Source organism: Oncorhynchus gorbuscha, linkage group LG02, assembly GCF_021184085.1.
Source record: "Oncorhynchus gorbuscha isolate QuinsamMale2020 ecotype Even-year linkage group LG02, OgorEven_v1.0, whole genome shotgun sequence".
In the NCBI taxonomy this organism is placed as follows: Eukaryota; Metazoa; Chordata; class Actinopteri; order Salmoniformes; family Salmonidae; genus Oncorhynchus; species Oncorhynchus gorbuscha.
This window is the reverse complement of record NC_060174.1, coordinates 27,282,241-27,299,738: the sequence shown is the minus strand read 5'-3', so window position 1 is coordinate 27,299,738 and position 17,498 is coordinate 27,282,241. Positions and strand designations below refer to the sequence as shown.

Sequence of the window (17,498 nt, the reverse complement as noted above, 5' to 3'; positions counted from 1 at the left end):
TGAAAGTTACCTGTGGCGCTGATGTTAAGGCCGAGGTATGTATAGTTTTTTGTATGTTCTAGGGCAACGGTATCCAGATGGAATTTGTATTTGTGGATCTGGCAACAGGACCTTTTTTGGAAAACCATTATTTTGATCTTACTGAGATTACTGTCAGGGCCCAGGTGTGACAGAATCTGTGCAGCAGATCTAGGTGCTGCTGTAGGCCCTCCTTGGTTGGAGACAGAAGCTCCAGATTATCAGCAAACAGTAGACATTTGACTTCAGGTTCTAGTAGGGTGAGGCCGGGGGCTGCAGACTGTTTTAGTGCCCTCACCAATTCGTTGATATATATGTTGAAGAGGGTGGGGCTTAAGCTGTCTCACCCCATGGCCTTGTGGAAAGAAATGTGTGTTTTTTGCCAATTTTAACCACACACTTGTTGTTTGTGTACATGGATTTTATAATGTTGCACCATTTTCATGAGAACACTTTGCCTTTATTTTGCTTTGTTTGTTCGTCAAATAGGGTGTGCAGGGTGAATACATGGTCTGTCTTGCGGTAAAAAGCCAATTTGACATTTGCTTAGTACATTGTCTTCATTGTGGTCGAAATGTACAAGTCTGCAGTTAATGATATTGTAGAGCATTTTCCCAAGGTTGCTGTTGACGCATATCCGACAGTAGTTATTGGGGTCAAATTTGTCTCCAATTTTGTGGATTGGGGTGATCAATCCTTGGTTCCAAATATCGGGGAAACTTTCAGAGCTAAGGATCTTGTTTAAGAGTTTAAGTATAGCCAATTTGAATTTGTGGTCTGTATATTTTATAATTTCTTTGAGGATACCATCAACCCCACAGGCCTTTTATGTGTTGAACGGTTTGTATTTATCCTGTAATTCATTCAATGTAATTGGAGAATCCAGTGGGTTCTGGTAGTCTTTAATAGTTGATTCTAAGATTTGTATTTGATCATGTTTTTGCTGTTTGTTATTTGTTATAGGGCCAAAAAGATTGGAGAAGTGGTTTTCCCAGACATCTCCATTTTGGATAGATATCTCTTTGTGTTGTTGTTTGTTTAGTGTTTTCCCAGAAGTGGTTAGATTCTATCGATTCTTCAATTACATTGAGCTGATTTCTGTTATGCTGTTCCTTCTATTTTCATAGTGTATTTCTGTATTGTTTTAGTGATTCACCATAGTGAAGGCATAGGTTCATGTTTTTGGATGGATTTTTTTATTTTTGGGATATATATGTATATTTTTATACCAGACAAAAGGGTGCCTCCTACTGGCCCTCCAACACCACTTCCAGCAGCATCTGGTCTCCCATCCAGAGACTGACCAGGACCAACGCTGCTTAGCTTCTGAAGCAAGACAGCAGTGGGATGCAGGGTGGTTTGCTGCTGGTTTCTCAATTTATTTCTCAGGTTTTTGCATTCTTCATCAAACCATTTGTCATTGTTAATTTTCTTCGTTTTTCTATTTGAAATTTTTAGATTCAGGTCTCTCTCTCTAAGTATTTGCTTCTCTCTCTCTCTCTGTGTATTTGTCTCGCTCTCTGTGTTTATTTTCCTTTCTTTCTCTTTCTCTCCTTCAGAAGAACATTTTGTTACCTTCCAGAATAGCCTAAATGACTGCGTTGTTTAAAGTGTGTTTTTGAAAATGGTTCTTGGCAAAAATCTATGTTTTTGCTCACGGTGTTGGGAGATCGAGTGGTAATCTATGACACAATACCATCCTGACAGAATACAGTGTGATCTGGGATACAACACTTTCCTTTAACAGAGTGTTCTGTGTTTGAAATGTTAGACTGTAAGCTGTGATACAGTAATGGTCCTAACAAAGAGAGAGGGAATTGCTGTTGGCTGGATGCAGTAATGCTTCTAGAGTGTTCCGCTTCACAATTTTTTATTTTTTTATTTTTTTTATTTCACCTTTATTTAACCAGGTAGGCTAGTTGAGAACAAGTTCTCATTTGCAACTGCGACCTGGCCAAGATAAAGCATAGCAGTGTGAACAGACAACACAGAGTTACACATGGAATAAACAATTAACAAGTCAATAACACAGTAGAAAAAAATGGGCAGTCTATATACAATGTGTGCAAAAGGCATGAGGAGGTAGGCGAATAATACAATTTTGCAGATTAACACTGGAGTGATAAATGATCAGATGGTCATGTACAGGTAGAGATATTGGTGTGCAAAAGAGCAGAAAAATAAATAAATAAAAACAGTATAAAAACAGTATGGAAATGAGGTAGGTGAAAATGGGTGGGCTATTTTCCTATAGACTATGTACAGCTGCAGCGATCGGTTAGCTGCTCGGATAGCTGATGTTTGAAGTTGGTGAGGGAGATAAAAGTCTCCAACTTCAGCGATTTTTGCAATTGTTCCAGTCACAGGCAGCAGAGTACTGGAACGAAAGGCGGCCAAATGATGTGTTGGCTTTAGGGATGATCAGTGAGATACACCTGCTGGAGCGCGTGCTACGGATGGGTGTTGCCATCGTGACCAGTGAACTGAGATAAGGCGGAGCTTTACCTAGCATGGACTTGTAGATGACCTGGAGCCAGTGGGTCTGGCGACGAATATGTAGTGAGGGCCAGCCGACCAGAGCATACAAGTCGCAGTGGTGGGTGGTATAAGGTGCTTTAGTGACAAAACGGATGGCACTGTGATAGACTGCATCCAGTTTGCCGAGTAGAGTGTTGGAAGCCATTTTGTAGATGACATCGCCAAAGTCGAGGATCGGTAGGATAGTCAGTTTTACTAGGGTAAGCTTGGCAGCGTGAGTGAAGGAGGCTTTGTTGCGGAATAGAAAGCCGACTCTTGATTTGATTTTGATTGGAGATGTTTGATGTATAGGTCTGGAAGGAGAGTTTGCAGTCTAGCCAGACACCTAGGTACTTATAGATGTCCACATATTCAAGGTCGGAAACATCCAGGGTGGTGATGCTAGTCGGGCATGCGGGTGCAGGCAGCGATCGGTTGAAAAGCATGCATTTGGTTTTACTTGCGTTTAAGAGCAGTTGGAGGCCATGGAAGGAGTGCTGTATGGCATTGAAGCTCGTTTGGAGGTTGGATAGCACAGTGTCCAATGACGGGCCGAAAGTATATAGAATGGTGTCGTCTGCGTAGAGGTGGATCAGGGAATCGCCCGCAGCAAGAGCAACATCATTGATATACACAGAGAAAAGAGTCGGCCCGAGAATTGAGCCCTGTGGCACCCCCATAGAGACTGCCAGAGGACCGGACAGCATGCCCTCCGATTTGACACACTGAACTCTGTCTGAAAAGTAATTGGTGAACCAGGCAAGGCAGTCATCCGAAAAACCGAGGCTGTTGAGTCTGCCGATAAGAATATGGTGATTGACAGAGTCGAAAGCCTTGGCGAGGTCGATGAAGACGGCTGCACAGTACTGTCTTTTATCGATGGCGGTTATGATATCGTTTAGTACCTTGAGTGTGGCTGAGGTGCACCCGTGACCGGCTCGGAAAACAGATTGCACAGCGGAGAAGGTACGGTGGGATTCGAGATGGTCAGTGACCTGTTTGTTGACTTGGCTTTCGAAGACCTTAGATAGGCAGGGCAGGATGGATATAGGTCTGTAACAGTTTGGGTCCAGGGTGTCTCCCCTTTGAAGAGGGGGATGACTGCGGCAGCTTTCAATCCTTGGGGATCTCAGACGATATGAAAGAGAGGTTGAACAGGCTGGTAATAGGGGTTGCGACAATGGCGGCAGATAGTTTCAGAAATAGCGGGTCCAGATTGTCAAGCCCAGCTGATTTGTACGGGTCCAGGTTTTGCAGCTCTTTCAGAACATCTGCTATCAGGATTTGGGTAAAGGAGAACCTGGAGAGGTTTGGGTGAGGAGCTACGGGGGGGGCGGAGCTGTTCGCCGAGGTTGGAGTAGCCAGGCGGAAGGCATGGCCAGCCGTTGAGAAGTGCTTATTGAAGTTTTCGATAATCATGGATTTATCGGTGGAGACCGTGTTTCCTAGCCTCAGTGCAGTGGGCAGCTGGGAGGAGGTGCTCTTGTTCTCCATGGACTTCACAGTGTCCCAGAACTTTTTGGAGTTGGAGCTACAGGATGCAAACTTCTGCCTGAAGAAGCTGGCCTTAGCTTTCCTGACTGACTGCGTGTATTGGTTCCTGACTTCCCTGAACAGTTGCATATCACGGGGCTATTCGATGCTATTGCAGTCCGCCACAGGATGTTTTTGTGCTGGTCGAGGGCAGTCAGGTCTGGAGTGAACCAAGGGCTGTATCTGTTCTTGGTTCTGCATTTTTGAACGGAGCATGCTTATCTAAAATGGTGAGGAAGTTACTTTTAAAGAATGACCATGCATCCTCAACTGACGGGATGAGGTCAATGTCCTTCCAGGATACCCGGGCCAGGTCGATTAGAAAGGCCTGCTCACAGAAGTGTTTTAGGGAGCGTTTGACAGTGATGAGGGGTGGTCGTTTGACTGCGGCTCCGTGGCGGATACAGGCGATGAGGCAGTGATCGCTGAGATCCTGGTTGAAGACAGCAGAGGTATATTTGGAGGGCCAGTTGGTCAGGATGACGTCTATGTGGGTGCCCTTGTTTACAGAGTTAGGGTTGTACCTGGTGGGTTTCTTGATGATTTGAGTGAGATTGAGGGCATCTAGCTTAGATTGTAGGACTGCCGGGGTGTTAAGCATATCCCAGTTTAGGTCACCTAACAATGCACCATGCAACAGTGTTTGCCAAGCAGAATACATTTCTGATATAAATCTAATTAAGGGCTGCTACAACAGGGTGTCACGCCCTGGTCAAAGTATTTTTGTATTTATCTTCATGTATTGGGTCAGGCCAGGGTGTGGCATGTTTTTTTTTATTGTGGTGTGTTTTTTGTCTTGGGGTTTTGGTGTTGGTATTGGGATTGTAGCTTAGTGGGGTATCTAGCAAAGTCTATGGCTGTCTGGAGTGGTTCTCAATCAGAGCCAGGTGTTTATCATTGTCTCTGATTGGGAACCATATTTAGGCAGCCATATTCTTTGAGTTTGTCGTGGATGATTGTCCTTAGTGTCTTTGTTCCTGTGTTAGTTGACACAAGTATAGGCTGTTTCGGTTTTTGTTACGTTTATTGTTTTGTAGTGTTTGTGTTAATTCGTGTTTACGTTTGTTGATTAAACATGGATCGCAATCTACACACTGCATTTTGGTCCGACTCACCTTCACCTAAAGAGAACCGTTACACAGGGTCCTTTGTGAGTGTATGTGTGTGTGTGTGTGTGCTTGCATGCATATGTCTGTATCTCTTTCTTTCCACACAAACTTTAAATTCAGGTGATGTGATCTATGGAATATTTTAGTGCTGCTACTTCACCCCGGATAGCCTTAGTACAGCCCTCAAACTTCTTAACCTGGCATTAACAGACAGACAGATAGGGAGTCTGTGTCTCAAATGCAGCCGATGGACCCTGGTCAAAAGTAGTGCACTATAAAGGGAATATGGTGCCACGTGGGACACAACCAGTATTAGTGTCCCCTGGCCGCATGTTCTCTCTGAGTCAGATCATTCCCAAGAGAGGTGAACATCACCACGCCCCACCCCATCCCCTTGGGGCTGAATGAGGACAGCCTTCATACTGTGTTGAACAGGGATGATAGCAGGGTCTGGTCAGATGGGCCTGGTCAAGCCTAAAATAAACACTCCATCCACACCAACTAGCCTGGGAGATTGGCCTGGATGATGCCTTTGAAAGGAGACAATCTCTGGAACTAGGGGACAGAGAACTGCTGACTGCTGATTGAAACCGACCTCTCATTGCTTGGAAGAGGGAGAGAAGTCAAAGAGAGAGAGAAGAGAGAGAAAGAGAGAGAGACAGACAGACAGGTCATGAGCAGATGAGCTCCTGCATGTTTCAGCATGTTCTTAAAAAAATATAGAGATTTAGAGTTAGATAAACTTTGATTTTTGTCAGGGACATATACAGAATGCTACACTCTACAACATCACCTTCACTCAAAATCAAAACTCCAAACCTACAACCTGATTTTGGACGGAATTACGGAATCACCTGGAAGGCTTACAACTACCAAAGATTATTATTCCAAAGCTATACAGCAAATGCTCTGGTAAACAACAGAAACCTGAAAACACCATCCAACCTGAGTGAGTATGTTTAGTCTGAAGATATATTTTATTTCCAAAAGCCAAGAAGAAAAATACATGACATTACTTTATAAGAACTGAATGCTAAATTAAGGCTGCCAAGCTTGATACAACTTCAATTAGTACTGATGTGTCAAGTGGGAGGTCTCAAAGCCCTTCAGCCCAACAATGGCAGGAGAGTCTCACAGTCTACTCCAACCTAATGGAGAGGCTTTAGAAGCTGCCTTCCGCTGTTAATAGATAGTTCAAATACAGTGCCCTCTGTATGTGAAGAATAATAAGACAAGAAATTAGTACAAAATTAAACTCCTTATGAAAAATCAAGAGACACTTTTTGCTGACTATTATAAAAATGGGAACATCAGCAACCTCATCTTCCACACAAACCATCCCCTGGCATGGCACAGTGCTATGTCAACACACTACCCCTCTGTTAAGAGGGAGGGTGTTGCTGATGGGTGGAAATTCAAGATACTTGACAACGAGGACTAATATACATTTCTATAGTTCTTCAACAGTATTGGTACAGGGCAACCCCAAACAGTTTCAGCTGGACTTCCACCTAATCAAAGAATTAGCTCAGCAGGAGAAGCTCTCCCTTGAGAAAGATACCCCCACCCCGAGCAGGTCAGACCAGACCTCTTCATTATATAACCCCACAGACGAGCAACCCCAAGCGAAAAGTCAACCTCCCAGCACATAGTTCTACTCCCTTATTGAAATGAAGGACACATTTACCCAGCTGGAGGTAAGGCAGGTGGATCTGCAACAGCAGGTGATTACATTCCAGTCAGCACAGACCCAGACAACAGTCCAGCCCAACACCCCCTTAACCAGACCCGTGCTGGAGGTGGAGAGAGACATATCTGCACTCTAGACTGTGGTGAGACAACTTTAAGATGATAAGAAGCATGAGCAGGAGAAGAACAGAGCACTAGAGGAGAGGATCAGACTTCTGGAGGAGAGTGTGAAGGGGATGGCGTGTGACAGAGAACAACCTGCTAGAGAGGTGGCCACCCACGCAGAGAATCCAGCAGAACAACTCACCTCAGCTCCCAACAATAGTCTTGACACCACAGCAGAACAGCAGAGCCTGACAGCGGGACAGACAAATGAAGAACCCCAAGTACAGGGGATTTCACCCCCTCTGAGCACCCCCTCTGTCAACCCCCCCCACACACACACACACACACACCCACTGAGGACATACACATGACACAGATTGTACTCCTTATGGACTCAAACAGGAAATATGTACAATAATTTTTAGGGCGCACCCAGCGTGCCCTAGACCTTTTGTCTGAGGACCAACTAGGTTCACCTAGCCACATAATAATACACACAGGCACAAATGACCTGAGAGCCCAGCAGGAAAGGGTGGCCACAGCATTCAAGGGAGTGATAGAAAAAGCTTCTTCTACAGTGGGTAAACAGCGGGTAAACGCAAGTATTTCCTGTGAATGTGCCTCAAAACCAAATGTTTACCTAGCCCACCACTCCACCATGGACTAGAACAGCCTTTAAGACAAGGTCCACCTATACAAGGCAGCAGTGCCCACATTCGCCTTGACCCTAAAGGACATCGCTCTTTAACGCAGCCCCAACTTCACACAGGAGAATAGATCTATAGACACCCCGCCCAGACCAGCGAGACACTCTCCCAGACCTGCGGGGATCGTAAAATCGTAAATATAGACATTGTCATCCTACAAGAAACATGGTATAGATGTCATGCAGGTGAAAGAGGACCCAAAAGCGACTTAACAGAAACAGAGTTTATTCAAGTCCAAACAGGGAATAACAGAAATCCTCTAGTCTGTAGAGGGGAATAACAAGAGAAGCGGCCACAGACTGCAGGTCGCTTCGGGTAGGCGCAGGCCGTAGTTGACAGAGACACCTGCTCACACGCAGCATCTGATGAAGGCAAAAAACACGACAGGACAGGGCGATACACAATCACAGCAAAAACACGACAGGACAGGGCGATACGCAATCACAGCATGGTGAATACTAAACAAGGAACCGACGGGACAGGAACGGAACACAAAGGAATAAATAGGGACTCTAATCAGGGGAAAGGATCGGGAACAGGTGTGGGAAGACTAAATGATGATTAGGGGAATAGGAACAGCTGGGAGCAGGAACGGAACGATAGAGAGAAGAGAGAGCGAGAGAGTGAGAGAGGGAGGGGGAGAGAGAGGGATAGAAAGAGGGAAAGAACCAAATAAGACCAGCAGAGGGAAACGAATAGAATGGGGAGCACAGGGACAAGACATGATAATAAATGACAAACATGACAATAGAGGAGACGGACCCACTGATTGCCCTCTAGGTTACAGAGAGCTGGTAGTCCCATCCACCAAACTACCAGGTGTGAAACAGGGAAGGGACTCAGGGGGTATGCTAATTTGGTATAGAGCAGACCTAACCCACTCCAATAAATTAGTCAAAACAGGAACATTTTACATTTGGCTAGAAATTCAAAAGGAAATTATCTTAACAGAGAAAAATGTCCCCTGTATGCTACCTACAGTATATCCCCCCACAAGAATCCCCATACTTTAATGGAGACAGCTTTTCCATCCTGGAGGTGGAAATCAATCATTTCCAGGCCCAGTGACATGTACTAGTCTGTGGCGACCTAAATTCCAGAACCGGACAAGAACCTGACACCCTCAGCACAAAGGGGGACAAACACCTGCCTGGAGGTGACAGCATTCCCTCCCCCATATGCCCCCCCTAGGCACCACTATGACAACATGACCAACAAAAATGGGTCTCAACTCCAGCAGCTCTGTCGCCCGCGGTGTATGTACATAGTCAATGGTAGGCTTTGAGGGGACCCCTATGGTAGGTACACCTATAGCTCATCTCTTGGCAGTAGTACTGTAGACTACTTTATCACTGACCTCAACCCAGAGTCTCTCAGAGTGTTCACAGTCAGCCCACTGACACCTCTATCAGATTACAGCAAAATCACAGTCTACTTGAACAGAGCAATAGTCAATCATGAGGCATCAAAGCCAAAGGAACTGAGTAATATTAAGAAATGCTATAGATGGAAAGAATGTAGCGTGGAAACCTACCACAAAAAAACAATAAGGCAACAACAAATTCAATCCCTTTTAGACAACTTCCTGGACAAAACTTTCCACTGTAATAGTGAAGGTATAAACCTGGCAGTAAAAATATTAGAAGTATATTTGACCTCTCAGCTTCCCTATCAAATCTATACATTTCAAGCAGAAAACTGGAGAAAATTAACAACAATGACAAACGGTTTGATGAAGAAAGCAAAAACCTAAGAAAGAAATTGAGAAGCCTGTCCAACCATAAACATAGACACCCAGAAAACAAGGAACAGCACGTTCCAGTCGTCAGGACCACAAACACAAATTCCATCTAGACACTGTTGCCATAGAGCACACAAAAAACTATACATACCTCGGCCTAAACATCAGCGCCACAGGTAACTTCCACAAAGCTGTGAACGATCTGAGAGACAAGGCAAGGGCAGTCTATGCAATCAAAAGGAACATCAAATTTCGACATACCAATTGGGATCTGATTAAAAATACTTGAATCAGTTATAGAACCCATTGCCTTTTATGGTTATGAGATCTGTGGTCCACTCATCAACCAACAAGTACCACATTGAGACTCTGCATGCAGAATTCTGAAAATATATCCTCAGTGTACAACGTAAAATACCAAATAATACATCCAGAGCAGAATTAGGCCGATACCCCCTAATTATCAAAATCCAGAAAAGAGACGTTAAATTCTACAACCACCTAAAAGGAAGTAATTCCTAAACCTTTACAAAGCCATCACCTACAGAGAGATTATTAACCTGGGGACGAGTCCCCTAAGCAAGCTGGTCCTGGGGCTCTGACAGCAACACAATCAGACTCAACCAAATTATGAGAAAACAAAAAGATAATTACTTGACACATTGGAAAGAATTAACAAAAAAACAGAGCATACTAGAATGCTATTTGGCCCTAAACAGCGAGTACGCAGTGACAGAAACCTGACCACTGTGACTGACCCAAACTTAAGGAAAGCTTTGACTATGTGCAGACTCAGTGAGCATAGCCTTGCTATTGAGCAAGGCCGCCGTAGGCAGACCTGGCTCTCAGGAGAAGACAGGCTATGTGCACACTGCCCACAAAATGAGGTGGAAACTGAGCTGCACTTCCTAACCTCCTGCCAAATGTATGACATATTAGAGAGACCTTTTTCCCTCAGATTACACAGATCCACAAAGAATTCGAAAACAAACCCGATTTTGACAAACTCCCATATCTACTGGGTGGAATACCAGTGTGCCACCACAGCAGCAAGATTTGTGACCTGAAAGGGCAACCAGTGAAGCACAAACAACATGTAAATACAACCTATATTTATGTTAATTTATTTTCCCTTTCCTACTTTAACCATCTGCAAGTCGTTACAACACATAATACAACATTTGTAATGTCTTTATTATTTTGGATCTTCTCTGAGTAATGTTTACTGTTAAACATATGTTTCCCATGCCAATAAAGCCCCTTGAATTGAATTAAAGAGAGAGAGAGAGAGAGGGAGAGAGAGAGAGAGAGAGAGAGAGAGAGAGAGAGAGAGAGAGAGAGAGAGAGAGAGAGAGAGAGAGAGAGAGAGAGAGAGAGAGAGAGAGTGAAGAGTGAGTGAATGAGACAGAGAGCAGAGAGGGTATGAGAGGCAATCTCTCAAGTAAAGAGGGGGAGGTGTTAGAGAGAGCAGTTTGGGTTGCTCTTCTAGTCAAAGCCTGAGTTAAATTGTTCCAGCATTCTTTAATTCGAGGATGGTGTAGATTAAGCCAAAAAAGAATCTTCTCTCCCCTTTCTTTTTAATCCTGGACAACCCACATGAGAAGCACAAGTATTGAGTAATACGGTCAAAACAGACATTATCTTGCAGCCGCCGTGTGCGTACTTGCGTGCATTGGTTTGGGCGTGTGTGTGTGTACATGTGTGTGTACATGTGTGTGTACATGTGTGTCTACATGTGTGCGAAGGGATGGGATGGAAGTGTTGGGAATGAAGGACAGAGAGTCGAGTTTGACACTGGATTCATGTTCAACTGAATATCTTTCGAGAAATGTGAATAATGCGAGGGAGAGAACATGGTGCGTTTAATAGCCTCTAAATGTAAGTCACTTCAAGTGGAGCGTGATTCACACTGGGTAATCTACCTTGAACAAAACAACATACACTATCCCTCACTTGTCAGCGCCAAGTCCACTGACGTGATGAAGAATGCAAAAAGCAAAAACCTTATTTTAAACCTAACTGACACATTTCCAGATGCCCTTGTATGTGCTGACCAATAGTGTACCTCTGTCCCTCCAGTTCCAGACCACTGAATAGAAACCAGCTGTCTATATGTCAGTTGACCAGTCTTGTCCCTCTGTCTCTCTCTGTTCCTCCAGTTCCAGGCCAATGTGGATGAGGGCTCCACAGGGGTGGTGGTCAACCTGACTGTGGACGACAGAGATGACCCTGCGACGGGGGCGTGGCGAGCCATCTACTCCATCATCAAAGGTGACCCCACCCAGAGCTTTGAGATCCAAACCAACCCTGACAACAATGAGGGCATGCTTTCCCTCATTAAGGTAACCACAGGGCCCCAAAGTTATCTCAATTATCTCTCTCAATTATCTCTCAAATGTCTCTCTTAATTATCTTTCTCAAATATCTCTCATCTCTCTTGTTGATGGAATAGCTAATAAAGGTGTGTTTTTGGTGTCACTGTAACAGGCAGGTTGGATGGTGATATTATATACGGCATGATTTGGCCAATTCACTGGAGATATGAACATACAGCTTGCACAGTAAAGAACCTGTAGCACCAACAGTTTTTATTGCTCTCATTATTCCAATAAATGTGTGTTATCATGCAATGTAGAAATACAGGATATTTGTAACCTTGGTAACGTTGTATGTTTCACTCTAGTACACTGCAGTTTGCCCCTTTACTCTCATGTGTAATTTTCTCCTACACTATTGGCATACTATAAGAGAAACCTGTTACACACTGAGAGTCCAAAACATTAGGAACACTTGCTCTTTCCATAGCATAGACTGACCAGCTATGATCCCTTACTGATGTCACTTGTTAAATCCACTTCAATCAGTGGTGAAGAAACAGGTTAAATTAGGATTTTTAAGCCTTGAGATAATTGAGACATGGATTGTGCATTCAGAGGGTGAATGGGCAAGATAAAATATTTAAGTGCATTTGAACGGGGTATGGTAGTAGGTGACAGGCTCATCAGTTTGAGTGGGGCAAGAACTGCAACGCTGCTGGGTTTTTCACGCACAACAGTTTCCTATGTGTATCAAGGACATCCAGGCAACTTGACACAACTGTGGGAAGCATTGGCGTCAACATAGACCAGCATCTCTGTGGAACAATTCGACACCTTGCAGAGTCCATGAGGCTGTTTTAAGGGCAAAAGGGGGTGCAACTCAATATTAGGAAGGTTTTCCTAATGTTTTGTCCACTCAGTGTGGAAGTGTTAACTACATGATTAACACTCATCTCATCTCCTCCCCTCCCCTCTCCTCCCCTCTCCACTCCTCTCCTCCTCCAGCCTCTAGACTATGAGAGCTTAGTGTTCCACACGCTGCTGATCAAGGTGGAGAACGAGGACCCCCTGGTGCCAGATGTTGGCTACGGCTCCAGTTCTACAGCCACCGTACACATCACCATCCTGGACGTCAACGAAGGACCAGTCTTCTTCCCCGACCCCCTTCAGGTCACCAAGATGGAGAACGTACCCCTGGGAAGCTTCGTGGCCTTACTCAACGCCACCGACCCAGACGTCCTCCAATCACAGAGCATCAGGTGAGTGATGAGGTCATCAAGCTGCACCAGGTAGAACATTCTGTAGCATTCGGAGTTCCACACATTCAGCGTGGACATTAGGTCCACACTGACTGCCAGCTTGACAACAATGAGCTGTGTGCAGGTATATTAATGTGCAGTAAATCTCATCAGGTGTTGATTCCACAGATGCTCCCCTTTGTTATTGATTGAAACTGGTCAAGGCGGGCAGTCAGGGTTCAAAACGATCATGTACAAGGAAGTTTGTTCTCTCTCTTTTCACCTCTTTACCATCTCTCAACTTCAGAGTTTGTCTATGGTATTGAAAGAGAGAGATTCTTCTCAGTGAGCTTCTCCATGTAAGTGTGACAAGGTGATTTAACAAAGACGACCTATCAGAAGTGTAGCCTGGCATGACAGCACACATCATGGTTTCCAGACATCTCTCCATCTGTTTCAGCTCTCACCTCTCTCTCCATCCCTCCATCCCTCAACTGTCCCACCCTGTATATCACCAGACACCCTATTTATCATCTTATGCATGTCAGCCAATCGCCTCTTATAAAACTGCCTGTCTGACTGTCAACTTTCTGTAAACAGTCCAATTATTCCTCTGTCACCAGGGTGGCCTATTACTAGAGAGGCGTGTTCAAGTCAACTCTATTCTCAGTGTCTAGGAGGTCTATTACTTTTTGCTGTAACAGTCAAATTGTTCCCTGGCAGCCTTAGGGAGCCATTACATGTTGGTGAACGTATCTTGCTTTACAAAAGGGGAAAGTTGTGATTGCTTTATTGGATTTAAGGAGAGATTTATGTGTGATGCTACAGCTCGTGAATTGTTGGTGTTACATCACATTTTTTTTAGATTTTAATGTAAATATATCAGGTCATAGATATCAGGCCCTCTGTGGAAAGGGTTTTAAAAAGGGAATCCAAAAGGGTTCTTTAAATGGTTCTCCTACGAGGACAGCCAAATAACCCTTTTAGGTTCTACAGTGGTTCCTCCTTTAAAAGTTGCGTCATACTGAACCACACCTTGGGGGCTGCTTCAGCATTCTATGGCACGTTATTTAATTGTCAGCCATTTATTACATTAATGCAAGTTAGTGCTAGTTTGACCACCAGAGGGCATCTTTGAGAAACATTTGATATTCTCCCGTATTGACGTTACTAGAGAATTTAAAACCTTTTTGGTAATAACATAGTACATGGGAATGAAAGAAATGTGGCTTAATTAATTTAATTAATATTATGGTGTTTCTATTCCGAGAAAAATGAAACCCTCAGGGTTTCCGTTAGGATGGAATGGAAAATATTGCACTGTACAATGTGACGGTCGGGAGTAGGCTACAGCATAAAAGGTTTGGACAATTCTAAATTAATATCTAAGGGGCATAACATTTCCACACCCTAATTGTAGTGTAACCAATACGCATTTAGCCTATGGTAGGCCAATAGTATATCTAAAAAAGTAAATAATTAAATGACGTGACTCTCCACCAATAATTACATTTAGGGGATTGGAGGATTCTAAATTAATGTCTATGGGGCATTTTCTGTGAGGATCTGTGAGAATATCTGAGAAAATATACGTTTTTTTTTACATTATTCTAAATGAATTAATAATAATAAGAATCACTTTGTTTATAAAGTAACAATATTTTGGAGATTTCATTTTCATTGAGCCTAGAGTGAGCGAGAAAAAGGCAGTCCTTGAACAGGGGGTGAGACATTGTCATGCAGGTGAAAGAGGACCCAAAAGCGACTTAACAGAAACAGAGTTTATTTAAATCCAAACAGGGAATAACAAAAATCCTCTAGTCTGTAGAGGGGAATAACTAGAGAAGCGGCCACAGACTGCAGGTCGCTTCGGGTAGGCGCAGGCCGTAGTTGATAGAGCCACCTGCTCACACGCAGCATCTGATGAAGGCAAAAAACACGACAGGACAGGGCGAAACACAATCACAGCATGGTGAATACAAAACAAGGAACCGACGGGACAGGAACGGATCACAAAGGAATAAATAGGGACTCTAATCAGGGGAAAGGATCGGGAACAGGTGTGGGAAGACTAAATGATGATTAGGGAATAGGAACAGCTGGGAGCAGGAACGGAACGATAGAGAGAAGAGAGAGCGAGAGAGTGAGAGAGGGAGGGGGAGAGAGAGGGATAGAAGGAGGGAAAGAACCAAATAAGACCAGCAGAGGGAAACGAATAGCATGGGGAGCACAGGGACAAGACATGATAATAAATGACAAACATGACAGTACCCCCACTCACCGAGCGCCTCCTGGCGCACTCGAGGAGGAATCCTGGCGGCAACGGAGGAAATCATCGATGAGTGAACGGTCCAGCACGTCCCGAGACGGAACCCAACTCCTCTCCTCAGGACCGTAACCCTCCCAATCCACTAGGTATTGGTGACCCCGTCCCCGAGAACGCATGTCCATGATCTTATGTACCTTGTAAATAGGTGCGCTCTCGACAAGGACGGGAGGGGGGAGGGAAGACGAACGGGGTGCGAAGAAAGGGCTTAACACAGGAGACATGGAAGACAGGATGGACGCGACGAAGATGTCGCGGAAGAAGCAGTCGCACAGCGACAGGATTGACGACCTGGGAGACACGGAACGGACCAATGAACCGCGGAGTCAACTTACGAGAAGCTGTCGTAAGAGGAAGGTTGCGAGTGGAAAGCCACACTCTCTGGCCGCAACAATACCTTGGACTCTTAATCCTGCGTTTATTGGCGGCTCTCACCGTCTGTGCCCTGTAACGGCAAAGTGCAGACCTCACCCTCCTCCAGGTGCGCTCACAACGTTGGACAAACGCTTGAGCGGAGGGAACGCTGGACTCGGCAAGCTGGGATGAGAACAGAGGAGGCTGGTAACCCAGACTACTCTGAAACGGAGATAACCCGGTAGCAGACGAAGGAAGCGAATTGTGAGCGTATTCTGCCCAGGGGAGCTGTTCTGCCCAAGACGCAGGGTTTCTGAAAGAAAGGCTGCGTAGTATGCGACCAATCGTCTGATTGGCCCTCTCTGCTTGACCGTTAGACTGGGGATGAAACCCGGAAGAGAGACTGACGGACGCACCAATCAAACGACAGAACTCCCTCCAAAACTGTGACGTGAATTGCGGGCCTCTGTCTGAAACGGCGTCTAACGGGAGGCCATGAATTCTGAATACATTCTCAATAATGATCTGTGCCGTCTCCTTAGCGGAAGGAAGTTTAGCGAGGGGAATGAAATGTGCCGCCTTAGAGAACCTATCGACAACCGTCAGAATCACAGTCTTCCCCGCAGACAAAGGCAGACCGGTAATGAAGTCTAAGGCAATGTGAGACCATGGTCGAGAAGGAATGGGGAGCGGTCTGAGACGACCGGCAGGAGGAGAGTTACCCGACTTAGTCTGCGCGCAGTCCGAACAAGCAGCCACGAAACGGCGCGTGTCACGCTCCTGAGTCGGCCACCAAAAGCGCTGGCGAATAGACGCAAGAGTGCCTCGAACACCGGGATGACCAGCTAACTTGGCAGAGTGAGCCCACTGAAGAACAGCCAGACGAGTGGAAACAGGAACGAAAAGGAGGTTACTAGGACAAGCGCGCGGCGACGCAGTGTGCGTGAGTGCTTGCTTAACCTGTCTTTCAATTCCCCAGACTGTTAACCCGACAACACGCCCATAAGGAAGAATCCCCTCGGGATCAGTAGAAGCCACAGAAGAACTAAACAGACGGGATAAGGCATCAGGCTTGGTGTTCTTGCTACCCGGACGGTAAGAAATCACAAACTCGAAACGAGCGAAAAACAACGCCCAACGAGCTTGACGGGCATTAAGTCGTTTGGCAGAACGGATGTACTCAAGGTTCTTATGGTCTGTCCAAACGACAAAAGGAACGGTCGCCCCCTCCAACCACTGTCGCCATTCGCCTAGGGCTAAGCGGATGGCGAGCAGTTCACGGTTACCCACATCATAGTTGCGCTCAGATGGCGACAGGCGATGAGAAAAATAAGCGCAAGGATGAACCTTATCGTCAGACTGGAAGCGCTGGGATAGAATGGCTCCCACGCCTACCTCTGAAGCGTCAACCTCGACAATGAATTGTCTAGTGACGTCAGGAGTAACGAGGATAGGAGCGGACGTAAAACGTTCTTTTAGAAGATCAAAAGCTCCCTGGGCGGAACCGGACCACTTAAAACACGTCTTGACAGAAGTAAGAGCTGTGAGAGGGGCAGCAACTTGACCGAAATTACGAATGAAACGCCGATAGAAATTAGCGAAACCTAAAAAGCGCTGCAACTCGACACGTGACCTTGGAACGGGCCAATCACTGACAGCTTGGACCTTAGCGGAATCCATCTGAATGCCTTCAGCGGAAATAACGGAACCGAGAAAAGTAACGGAGGAGACATGAAAAGAGCACTTCTCAGCCTTTACGTAGAGACAATTCTCTAAAAGGCGCTGTAGAACACGTCGAACGTGCTGAACATGAATCTCGAGTGACGGAGAAAAAAATCAGGAT

General features: G+C 45.2%; 1 protein-coding gene across 4 annotated transcripts in view; it reads left to right on the top strand.

Moving 5' to 3' along the window:
* Nucleotides 1–17,498, top strand: part of LOC124000216 (cadherin-13-like) — a 701,352-nt gene that overhangs the window by 559,817 nt on the left and 124,037 nt on the right. For all 4 annotated transcript variants that reach the window (XM_046306448.1, XM_046306439.1, XM_046306433.1 and 1 more), the window contains 2 exons: nt 11,579–11,761; nt 12,743–12,996. In XM_046306448.1, coding sequence (XP_046162404.1) covers nt 11,579–11,761; nt 12,743–12,996 — 437 coding nt within the window. The remainder of the gene's footprint in view (nt 1–11,578; nt 11,762–12,742; nt 12,997–17,498) is intronic.